At 42.7% G+C, this 12,987-nt stretch overlaps 1 protein-coding gene across 3 annotated transcripts in view; it reads right to left on the reverse strand.

Annotated features, from left to right (window-relative positions):
• The window catches only part of GRK5 (G protein-coupled receptor kinase 5), a 259,047-nt gene extending 246,697 nt beyond the window's left edge, over positions 1-12,350 (reverse strand). For 2 of the 3 annotated variants that reach the window (XM_061635842.1, XM_061635840.1), the window contains exon 1: positions 6,314-6,716. In XM_061635842.1, coding sequence (XP_061491826.1) covers positions 6,314-6,365 — 52 coding nt within the window. In that variant the 5' untranslated portion in view covers positions 6,366-6,716. Of the gene's footprint in view, positions 1-6,313; positions 6,717-12,301 lie in introns of those variants that run through there. The other variant, XM_061635844.1, reaches the window with a different exon arrangement.
• Positions 12,351-12,987: the final 637 nt, after the last annotated feature.

Genomic DNA, 12,987 nt, shown 5'->3' on the forward strand with positions numbered 1-12,987 from the left:
GGATTGCCTTATACCTACCCAACAATAAGGCAGATTGTAATGAGTTAAATCTTGCCCTAGTAAAAGTCAAACGTAAATTAGGGTTAACAAGATAATCTAAATAAGGGGCCTGAATTAAAGGCTTAAATTGAAATTTGAAATATATGGGCGAACAAACTGTTGTAGCCTTCATGATTGCCATTTGGAAGTCAATATCATTGAGCCGGGTATGAATAGCTAATCTAGCCGAAAATAAAGTTTGGGTTGCTAGATAATCAGAAGATAGGCCAATTGTCAAACGGTGTCTCCTAATTTTATTATTCCAGGATGAGGGATAAGAATCTCCCCACATGTGGATTAAATAGCTAGTTGGAGGATTGTATGATATTTTGGACCAGTAATTTAGGGCCAGCTGCCATGCTTGGCATGTTAAAGATGGTAGGCCAGCTTCTAGCCTAAGTGCAGCCGAAGGGGCGCACCGTGGCAAACCCATTAGTTGGTATAAAAAAGATGAAAGAATAGCCTCTACCGAAGGATTAAAGGCCTGAATCCAGATTGGAATTCCAAATAATAATTGTGGGATAATTTTTAATCGGAAAATTTGAATTGTGTTTGCATTTTGACAAGTTTGTAGGGCACTACAATATCTCTGAGAGGAGGTCAGGTCTCCTGCTCCCCTGCTGCATTCACTGTAGCGACCCAATTTCTCTGCTTTTTAAAGTTTGATAGAAATATCTGTTGGCTATAGGTATGTTAAACATCAATGTTTTTTGCCTATTAGTGAATTTCTCTCCTTTTTAATCCGGGAGGTAAGAAATGGTATCCTGTGCAAGTTTGCTGAGACTGGATTGATCATTTGCATGCTTATTGAGTTCAGTGGGATTTACTCCCCTGCAATCATGCTTAGGATGGGTGGAACTGACCACAGGGGATGGGGAGGGTAGGAGGAGGATGGGGGCAAACAGGAGGGGGAGAGCAGGTTTGATCATTCCCATGTTTATTAAGTTCAGTGGGATTTACTTCCGTGCAATTATGCTTAGGATAGGTAAAAATGACCATGGGTAGGGAAGCCTGGAGCGGGCAGGGGAGGAGGAAGAGGGGAGGAGAGGAAGAGGAGAGGAGAAAGGGAGAGGAGAGGGGATGGAGGGGGAAGGCAGGTCTGATAATTTGCATGCTTATTGAGTTCAATGGGATTTACTTCCGTGTGATCATGCTTGAAAATGAAATAGACTGCCTTCAAGTTGATACCGACTTATGGTGACCCTATGAACAAAGTTTTCAGAGGGGGTTTACCATTGCCCTCCTCTGAGGCTAAGAGGCAGTGACTGGCCTAAGGTGAGCTTCGTGGCTGTGTCTGGATTTAAACCCTGGTCTCCCAGGTTGTAGACCTAGGATAGGTATAACTGACCATGGGGGAGGATGAGAGAGAGGGCGGAGGGGAGGGGAAAGAGGAGATTGGAAGTGGATGGGAGAAGGGAAACGAGGGGTGAAGGAAGAGGAGGGAAGGGGCAAGAGGGAGGGCATAGGGCAGGTTTGATCATTTGCATGCTTTTTGACTTCAGTGGGATTTACTCCTGCGCAATCATGCTTAGGAAAGGTGCCACTGACCTGGGGGAGGGGCGAGGGAGGAAAGTGGAGGGGAGGAGATTGGGTGGGCGGGCACTGGGCAGAGGAGAAGCCACTTTCCTTTCTAAAAGTAAAACATTGTGAACAGTATCATTCTTTTTCAGCATTTTCCTCACCTTTTTATTCTACAGCAGGCACATGTAGCCTCCCATCCAAATTTAAACCAAAGGTGTCCCTAGCCACATCTACACCAGACCTTTATTTCACTTCAGACAGTCATGGCTTCTCCCAAATAATCCTGGGAAGTGTAGCTAGTGAAGGGTGCTGAGAGTTGCTAGGAGATGCCCTGTTCCCCTCACAGAGCTTCAATCAGAGCGGCTGACTGTTAAACCACTCTGGCCACTGGAGCTCTGTCAGGGGAATAGGAGTCTCCTCTCAGCACCCTTCACAAACTACACTTCCCAGGATTCTCTGAGGGAAGCCATGACTGTCTAAAGTGAATTCCAAGTCTTGTGTGGGTGTGGCCCCTTGATTAGACAAGCCCAGCAGCTGTGAGTCTGGTTTTTAGAACATTGACAGCTGGTTCTTACTGAGCTTGCCCGGCATTATCATTAAATTCAATGCAAAATTTCTTAAATTAATTAAAAATCAGGCATTTTTTAAACTTTTAAACTGCAGAAGATGAAGGTCAGACTATGGGGCAAGGTCAGTAATAGGATTACAGGTACTCTGTGGACATGGCTGAGTTTTAATTAATTTCAACAGATTAGAGAACTCTGACACAAAAAAGTCCAAAAGGTTTTCTGTCTCTTTTTACACTTTGAACTCTCGATTCTCTCTGACTGTTTTGTGTATCACCATGAAAATTTAGAGGGCTGTTAAGCAAGCATTTCTGAGTCCAGGACTATAAGTTTTGTAAGGTTTTGTTTTGAAATATGCTTATGTGAAGGATCAGAATGGCATGTGGCTGAATAATACCAAACAGATGAAATAGCTGAAGTTCACAACACAGACACTTCCTTTAAAATGCACACTGTTGACGGCCAGATACTAAAAAACAAGCATGGTTAAGGCAAGTGTTTTTAACTTTAAAAAAAGGCGATGATTTGGAATAAATATTTTTGCAAAAGTGATTTAATCAAGTTCACTACACCATTGCTGAAATAATTGCACCGGCTTCCAATTAACTATTGGGCAAAGTTTAAGGTGCTGGTACTTCTGTATAAAGTCCTGTACAACTTGGGACCAGAATACAAGATCTACATATTACATACCCAACAGATAACTGTGTTCTTCAGAAGAGGAAACCCTGCAGATATCATCCTATCAGGAGGTCCGTTCTGCATGGGGCTTTAATGTGGTAGCACCTTTACTTTTGAACTCCCGCCCACTGCATATGAGATAGGTATCTTCTCTATTGCCTTTCTGGTGCCTGCTAAACATGTTCCTCTTTTAACAAGCCTTCTAAAATCTTTATCCCAGTTGATATCTGTCTTGGAATTGAAAAAAATGGTTTTAAGTATGCGCTGTTGTTGTTTTAAACTGTTTTATATTTTTATTGTTTTAAAATTGTTTTTATCTATGCAGTTATTTTAATTGTTTTCATATACGAAACCACTTTATATTTATAAATCACTTTATATTTATAAATCAATTTAAGAGAAACCTATTTTAAACGGAAAGTTCCAACAATTTTGGGTTCTGTTCTTTAAACAAGTATTGTGGATTGAACCTTCTTCAGCCAGAAAAATTATGCAGAAGTATTTGTATTTAAGACAGTTCTGTTGTTATGTCCCTTCAAGTCGATTTCGACTTATGGCAACCCTATGAATCAGCGACCTCCAATAGCATCTGTTATAAACCACCCTGTTCAGATCTTGTAAGTTCAGGTCTGTGGCTTCCTTTATGGAATCAATCTCTTGTGTGGCCTTCCTCTTTTCTACTCCCTTCTGTTTTTCCCAGCATTATTGTCTTTTCTAGTGAATCATGTCTTCTCATTATGTGTCCAAAGTATGATACCCTCAGTTTCATCATTTTAGCTTCTAGTGATAGTTCTGGTTTAATTTGTTCTAACACCCAATTACTTGTCTTTTTTGCGGTCCATGGTATCCGCAAAGCTCTCCTCCAACACCACATTTCAAATGAGTTGATTTTTCTCTTATCCACTTTTTTCACTGTCCAACTTTCACATCCATACATAGAGATCGGAAGACAGTTCTGTACTGAATAAAAATAGAGTACTTTAAATTGCTTTAGTCCTTTATCACAATTGAGTATTTAGACATTCTATTCCGTGCATGTGCAGGAGCCCACCATTGTTACATTCACATTCTCATTCATTAGCAACTGTAAACTAAAAGACTTTGGGTCCAAGAAATGCTGTGCAATAACACTGGCATGAAAGACAATAAAACAAGTACATGTAATACCCGAAGCCTATTGGAAGAACTGCATGACAGTCTAAACCCATCACCAGAACTGAGCACCAAGAACCAATTCAGACACTGGTTTTCTTGTAGGAATAAAAGCAGGAAAGACAAGAAATCATACAGTGGTATGTGTTAGGAATATTTCAGTGCCTGTTTTGTTACTATTACAGGTTAGAAAGTCACTGCATACAGAACAAAAGCAGTCATGTGTGAATCCTCCTTGAGCCTCTAGTAAAGATCCCGAGGCTTGAGTCTGTAACAGCTGAAAATTTGCAAGCACCACTTCACATAGTCTGTAGCAGAGGAAATAAGGAAACCTCAAAAAGTAACTGTGTGAAGATTATCTGGACATTCAAATTATACTTGTAGATGAATTGATAAGTTCAAGCAAAGAAAACAACTGTATTTTGACCTCAACAGTCTAATCCAACGACAAACTGATTACAAATACCTTTTTAAAAAACCTGCCAAAAGGTTCAAAAGTTTTCCTCAAGCCATAAAATTACATAATAATGTTCAGCCACTAGGTGGCTCATCACAGATGTTCTGGGACCATTTCCCCCTTTAGCATTCACTCCGCAGCAGGAGTGTGTGCTGACTCTTTATTAATACTAACAGAGCCTTTATTGCACAAAAACTGGGCCGAAAGCTCTTACCGATATACAAGGATTTTTGCCACTTGCCTGTTCCAAACAATATTCCTTTAGATATTGCATTTTATTCTCTCTACCCCATGTATGATCTGTGCACATTTTTTTACTCACAACAATTAGTGACATAGCTCAACATTATCTCCTATATTATTACATAATGTTTACATTAACTGGGTAACCAATCGGGCAAATGCATAATGTTCACTGGATATGAGGCATGGTTGTAAGAGTCCCATAAGATCTGGTCTGAGAAGTTAAGAGGAGCAATGTGCACTAAAATTTGAAAGGCCATCTAATGCAGCCTGCGCAGTAATACAGGGAATATCTATCTATGCCCCCCCCACCGCTTATGATCCAGACCACAGTTTTAAGATTAGTGAGACCATTAGGTGCATTTCTAAATGAATAATCTAACATTTGGGGTGGGAAGTTTAGATGATCACAGCATGTTGGTTAGAGGCAAGCAAACAAAAGACTGATATTAAATACCCCACCCACCACTTGATTAAAGGGCACCAGGGATATGGCACAAGTGGAAATGAATGCTTTTGATCGCTTCAAGCAGTCACAATTGCTCACCCTCTTTTCCAGATAAAGTACACTCCCCTCTGCATTATCTATAACCGAACTTAAAGTGGTGTACATCAGCTGAGCTTGGAAACGGTCAAAAGATATCACAGGAGCCTCTGGTTCTGACCATGGGGGCTTTTCATTCATTAAACGTTGTGAATGAAACCTTCAAATCCTGCAAACCCTGCTGAGAATCCGAGCCCTTCAGATGCAATTGGCTCTCAGAGGATATCCTCCTCTGAAAGGTTCGGTTAGACTGAGCTAAAAGGGATCAAAAGAAAACACCCAGTCATTCAAGAAAACCACTTCCTCTACCTAGATGTTCATCACTGAAAAACACCCATTTTTCAGCGCGGAAGGTAGAGATAGCCATTATTACAGGGATCAGTTGCGGCTGAGATAACTGTTCATACCATTTGTGTATATCTTCCCTACAAGCATCAGACCCTTGATGCAAATTTAAACTACACATGCACAGACATATCACGACAGCTTAGGAAAAGAACAAAAAAGCCCTTCCTTTTGCAGCTGCTGGGGGAGGGAGGGCTTTTCATATGCAGCGTGCAACCTGATTGCCCCTCGCTTAAGTCCATTTGCATCCATTTCTCCGTCTGACTGAGTGACGTTTTTATTACATTCCTTTTTGAAAAATACACCCCAAGAACCATTTAGCGACTAGTTTTGTTCTCCCCTTATGCCAGTCATTCGATCCAGATCAAGAGCCTGCAGGCTCCAGAGCCAAAAGTACTTGTTTATGTGCTAAGCGTGAACAAATGCATTCGCAGCTGACCTCCTCAAACAATACACGCTGAGATCACACACGTTTTGAGGGGCGAGACCGGAGGGCAGCGAGCGACGATCGGGAATTTATTAGCGTCTTAATATCTTTAAACTCCCCATCCCCCTGGACTAAATGAGTCGCCAAATTCTTTCAAAAGGTGCACGTTGAGCATAGGTTATCAGCAAATGCACAGCTCCGGATGGGCTAACGCACACACACACACACGCTGCGTTCTTAGCCTCGCCATCACCTTTTCCCCTCCGCCGCTAGGCAAGGCTAGGCATTGCTTCACAGGGGGATAAATGCGACGGGGAAAGAGAGAGATGCTTTCTTACCTTCCCGGGCTTTCAGCAAGACCGTGTTGGCAACAATGTTTTCCAGCTCCATTGACAAGCTCCGTCAGGGCTCTGCAGCAGGGATGTCAGTTTCAGGAGGCGCTCCCGCGGCTCTCGCTCTGCGCGTGAAAAAGCAGCCAGCCCCCTCTCCCTAGTGCATTATATCGCTTCCTTTCTCTTGATTCTTCCGTCGAGTTCTCTCCTCGGTGATGAGCCACTACTTGCTTGCTTGTCTGCTCGCTCGCTCGCTCTCCCCCCTTCAGCCCTCAAGTCTCCCTCCCTCCTTACGTATCTCAGTTACTCCATTCTCCGCGCCTGCATGCAAAACCCTCTCTCCCTCCTCTGATGGTTTAAGGTTTCAGATGCTTCAGCCTCCCTCTCCGGGGGTGTGGTACTACGAAGCTTGTTCCGCAGCATTGCGCAGGCGCCGTACTCAACAGCTGGCTCGTTCCTCAGCGCTTGTGGGCCGAGCATGTTGGGAGATGTAGTCTTTTGAGCGTCGAGTTTCGCTTTTCCCGCGCGCACACAACCGGTTGGACGGAGCCCTGGGTGCTGTTTTTTTTTTTTGCAGCTTCCTTATGCAGTTTGGAAACGAGATGGGAAGCAGCAGAGCGAGCGGAAATGGTCTTGCAAACTATTGCATGCTATTAAAGGATATCTATCTACCTAGAAAAGGTCGTAATGCTGGGAAAAACAGAAGGGAGTACAAAAAGAGAAAGGCCAAACAAGAGATGGATTGATTCCATGAAGGAAGCCACAGACCTGAACTTACAAGATCTGAACAGGGTGGTTCACGACAGATGTTACTGGAGGTCACTGATTCATAGGGTTGCCATTAGTCGTAATCGACTTGAAGGCACATAACATCTATCTATCTATCTATCTATCTATCTATCTATCTATCTATCTATCTATCTATCTATCTATCTATCTATCTATCGCCATTTAATGGAAGGAGGACTGTAACGATCCATTAAAGGTTGTCAATCAGCTGCCTTACACTAGTGAAAAAAATTGCTCCTGGAAAATATTGGTGCAATATCTCAAATTTTGTAACATTACTACTTTCCTTTGAGCGTATAACAGCAGTATTGTATGGAAGAAGTCTTCTTGTGTTTATTTAACAGGCATAACCTTTACTGTGCATTTTATCATATTTGCATCCCAGTCCCCAAGAAGCTCAGAATCAATACCCATGGTGGTGGTTTTACTGGGAAAAACAGAACACAGCTGTTAAACCAAAGAACATTTGCCAGGGGAAAGGGTGGCAACCCTACTTCCAAGTATGTTGTTTGGCTAGCAGAAGACTAGCGAAGGGTGCTTCCACACCATTGCTCTTTCCAGGTGGGATTCCATCACATACCAGCAAATTTGGGTTGCACCATTGATTGGGGTGGCTTATGTAACAAACCCTCTTTCCCCAAAGGTTGAACTTTTTGCTATAGGGATAGTGACAGGAAATGCAGTGGAGTGGGATAACATTTGCTTTGATGCAACATCATCTAACCTCTCTGCAAACAAATCTGAATGAGTGTTCATTAAAAAGTCAGTGTCAGCTAATCTTCCTGCAAACAAATCAGGATGAATGCTCGACCAACAGGTCATCTGGAAGCACACTTTGAGCATAAGGAGAGTCCTGGTGGATCAGACCAAAGGCCAATCTAGTCCAGCATCCTATCCTCACAGTGGCCAGCAAGATACCTGTGGGGAACCTGCAAGTACTACCTGAGCACAACGCTCTCCCCACTTGCAATTCCCTGCAACTGGTATTCAGAGATGTTGCCTCCAGGACTGGCGTCAGAGGGCCCCTCCTTAGGTTGGGTGTGCAGCTCTCCCATTCCATGATTCACGGCAGCGTTGGCTCCCGACCCTGCTGCGGATTGCAGAGAGGGAGTTCCTAGGCACCTCCCCTACAACCATGCAGGCCTGTGATGCCCACCTGCACGCCCCACCTACCTCTCCTGTTGGGGTGAATGCATGTGTTCATGCATGCATGCCACCAACCAAGATGGCGATGGGGGCATCAGCCCCTTAGGGAAGCCTCTGCTAACATCTTGGTTAATGGTAAGCATGAGTGTGCAGCAAGGCCAGCATTTACCGCAGCAGGAGAGGTAGGTGCAGGCGGGAGCTGTGGGTCTGGGACAGGCTGGTGCCCAAGGGCCCAGTCATGCCTGGTGCCAGCCCTGGTGTCTCTGATAGTGGAGATAGAAGCTTCCTTGCTTGAATGATATATACAATAATACCTCTGTTAACAAAGAGATGCATTCCTGGACGTTACTTCTTTAACAGCAATTTTGATACCAGAGGTAGGAATAACATGGAAAGGATAGGTTCCTACACCACAAAAAAGAGCAGTTCAACATACTTCAACAAACTTTTTATTAAAAATTTATAATACGCATGTCTGAAGTGAAACAACCAGGTCAGGTAAGCCTTGCATACAGACCACTTGAAGGCTTCTTCCAAAATGCATCCAGGGATTCCTGCCTTGCCATTTTTCTTTTATCAGGTAGCATCTTGCTATAGCAATCTAAAGCTTTGAGTACAGTTCTCCTGTCTGTACACTCGAGCAGGCAGGCAAGGGGCAGCCACCACCATCATCACCACCACCCTGTGCTTACTCTTTCTCTGCCATCCTCCTCTACACTCAAGCAGATGCGTCTGCAGTAAACAGTGCTTTCAGGATACCTGAAACACTGTTTACTGTAGAGGAGCCTGCACCATCTTACAAGGAGTGCCATTCCAGCCACACGTGAGAGCTGCCTACAGCAGCTGCAATCCTGTAGATAAGGCGCCACATTCTGACAATGTCAGAGTTTGTGCCTCCCCACACCCCAAAGGCTCCTTTCCTAGAGGATTTGTTAACTGAGGAATTACTGTACTATCCTAGATGATGTATATATACTGAGAGTAGACTGTAATTGTATGCACACCTATCTGGAAGTAAATCCCAATGAATTCAATAGGACTTGCTTCCAAGTAAATCTGCCTAGCAGTATCAGTCTATTAGAGGTCCTAACATATTAGTATTTGGAGACAGTAGCATTTATTGGTTCACATTTGGGAACTAGGCTTCAAAAATTTTGTTCTGCAACCGTTGAGGTATGAAAACAAACAGATCCCATCAAACTGCTAATTTCATTTCACAGCCATTATAGCAGAGATGGGGAACCTCCAGCCCTCCATACTTTGTTGGACATCAGTTCCCGTCACCCCTCACTGTTGGCCATACTAGCTGGAGCTTATGGTAGTTGTAGTCACAAGTCGTAATCGACTTGAAGACACATAACAACAACAACAGTCCAATAACGTTAGAAGATTCAAAGGATCTCAGCTCCTGCATTATGCAATATAATTGTCAATTCATGGAACGAGTAACAAGAAAGGTTACAACAATAACAGCATTACAAAACCTTTCATATGGCCAGTCCTAATAAAGATGCATACTCTACTTTTATGACGGATATAAGACCACTGTTCACTGTTGTTATTTTCTGCTAGATAGGAGAAATGAGTTGGGAAGAAATTCAAAGCCTGTGGCTGCATTTACCAAGGAGCAGGCACTACTGAACAGAGTGGGACATACTTCTCTCAGTAAGAATGCATCAGGTTGTGCTGTGTGATGCACACTTTGGCTATGCACACTTTACAGGCTTAAAACACAGGCTGTTTTTCTCTCTGTGTGTGTTTCAGTTCAGTTTTGCAAATTCTGGTACACATCACTAAGCTTAGATGTGATTCCACAAGCCCATTGTCTGTCCCTTGTTTCCCCACTTCTTCACTCACTCCAACTCCTATTGGTGAAGCTTTCATCCCTCCACCCTCATGGAAATCACCTTCCCTTTTTTCCCTTTGTGTTCCCACATTTGCTGTATTCTAGAAGCTCCACTGCCCCGCTCCACTTCCATTAAACCTAACTGCAACCAGCCTATGGGAGTCTCTCTAGGAACTGCTGTCTCTGCACATTGCCATCAAGAAGAAAGAGCAAATAGACTGTTTCTGGGGTGTTGGAGGCTCTCGTAAAACAGCTTTTGGTCGTGGTGTGGGGTCCCCAGTTTCCTACACTGCAAGATTAGTGCACATGCAAATAATAGCATCACTGGGTAAAAGAAGCCTTGCACTTCCATTACCCTAGCTGAACCCAGCAGTTACAGAAGCCTCTTTAGGAATTCCTGTCTCTGAATGTTGCCATCTGTACCTTCTCTCCCTGCTTAAACCCTGACCCCTGCTGACATCAGAGGTTTAGGACCACCCTTAGCAAAGTGTTCCCATTGTGCACACTTTGGAGTTGCAATGCTTGATTGATCAAATAGTTTTCAAGCTGGAGTGAAGCTGGCTTGGGGGGAAATGCATCAAAACACAAAATTCCAAGTTTTGGGAGAAAAAAGGGATGGAGCATGGCTAGTGTCATGTACACCTGGATTCACAAAACAAAGGTGGAGATGCAGCTAGCATAACTGCAAGTTTATACATAGCCTCTGGCAATGGGTTGTGGTTTAAGGGGGCTGCAGTCATCAATCTTTTGCCCGATTGGGCCCCTCTGAGGGAAATGGACTGGCTGTTTGTCCAGCAGATCCATCACTGGCTCTACCCCCACCACCCAAATTCTCCATTTTGGGGTCGTGTGTCTGCTACTGCTGGTGGAATTCCTGCTGATGGTAGCTTGACAATAGCCTAACCCTTGCTGGCAGTGCAGATCAGAGGTTAAGATTGCTGTGTTACTAGAGATCAAGACCCTTTGAATTTGGAGGGAGTTAGGTTTTATTATTATTGTTGAGATTTTTAATGTTTTAATGTATTTGTATGTTTTTATTTTGTATGTCGCCCAGAGTGGCTGGATAGCCAGCCAGATGGGCAACTAATAAATTTAATAAATAAATAAAATAAATAAGTTATTTTTTATTATTATTATTTGATTTATATCCTGCCCTTCCTCCAAGCAGGAGCCCAGGGCGGCAAACAAAAGCACCAAAAACACTTTAAAACATCATAAAAACAGACTTTAAAATACATTAAAACAAAACAACTTTAAAAACATTTTTTAAAAGCTTTGAAGACATCTTTAAAAAAGGTTAAAAACATTTTTTTTAAAAAAAGTTTAAAAACATTAAAAAGCAATTCCAACACAGAAGCAGACTGCTTAATTTCCAAGTTAATATGCATAGGATCATGCTGTATATTAACTAGATCTGTGAAATAGGTAATTTGAAGACTACAGCCAAAATCAGAGCTGCTTTACTCGCTTCTACTGAAGAAGAGAATCCCCGTGTTTCCAGAATGGATGACCATGTATTTTCTATATTGTTTGGAGAACAATTGTGTGAGTGAAACAGACACAAGCGTGCTTTCATAGATGGTAGAAATGCAGGGACCTCTCATTTGCTAAATGTGAAACTCCCCTCATTCTCAGGTGGAGTGATGGAAAAATTCTCAGGTGGAGTGATGGAAAAATTATGACCTTACATTATGACCTTAAATTACATTATGACCTTAAATTATGACCTTACAACATTGCAACCTGGGTAGCAACAGGATTTTGCAGTAGGTATGCAATCAAACACACGTACTTCAGATTAGTTCCACTAATTGCAAGTGCAAGGGTTATGCAGCAGTTACTGGGTTAAGAGTATTGTCTGTTTAGAGCCAGATTTGCCAATGAAAGTGTTCCTAACTCCTGTAGCATTCACCTTTTGTCAGTGGTTATTTAGTAAGTGGCTTTCCTTGTGGGTTCCACCAAGATGAAAACTCTCCATCAATTAGGGTGAATCGTATGGAAAACAGTTTTGTTTTAGCTTCTGCATGGATCACATGGAAGCAATTTTCAGTGGCCTCCATGTAGATAGGAGCTGTAATATTTGAGTCATCCCATAGTTGTTCCTCTAGCTGATTGGCTCTTTCCTATATAAGTGAAGATTTGATTACACTAAGCCTCTTAACACATGAGAGACCGTTATGAGATCTCATGAGAAACATGATTCAGATACTTACAGTTTGGAGACAAGCATATCCAGAACTTCTGTATCTTCTCAGGAGTGATTAATAACATCCCTTCAGCAACAGCTGTGCTAGAAGTCCAGTTAATTGACTACAGCAATAGCCACGGTAGACCTTGAGTTGTGCCATTGTGCCACCTAGTGGCTTTCTTATTTGAGATGAAGAAGAGGCTTTGGGCAACCTTTTTGGCAAGTGTGTCACAAGTCAAGGCATAAGTATTAGATAGTGCCATTCTTGAACATATGGCAGAACGTATGCAGCAACCCATTGTTTGATATGGGTTTTGCCTCTAGTCAGGGAACAGGGAACAGTTCAGTATAGAAATGGAAGATCAGTGCGCTGCTGTCCTGGCTATGGTATAGCCACATCTGCCTGCTCTTATGCAGATGTGCCACAAAACCTATTTCCTGCATCATAGATTGGCCACTTGTGCCTTAGTCCCAAATTCTTTCAAGTTGTCCAAGTTTATTGTATTTATTTTGCAATTTCTGTCCTGCCCCATGGACCTACAGAGTCCTCTGGATGACTTGCAAACAGAGATATGAAGGCCTGGGGAAAAAACAGAAAAAAGTTTTGGTGGGGAGGGGACATATTTTTTCCTAATTTTTTCTGAGTCTTCACATCTCTACTTATGCATTTTACTTACATGTTTGCATCATTATAAAGAGCTACAATCAGGT

Source organism: Rhineura floridana, chromosome 7, assembly GCF_030035675.1.
Source record: "Rhineura floridana isolate rRhiFlo1 chromosome 7, rRhiFlo1.hap2, whole genome shotgun sequence".
NCBI classification, from domain to species: domain Eukaryota; kingdom Metazoa; phylum Chordata; class Lepidosauria; order Squamata; family Rhineuridae; genus Rhineura; species Rhineura floridana.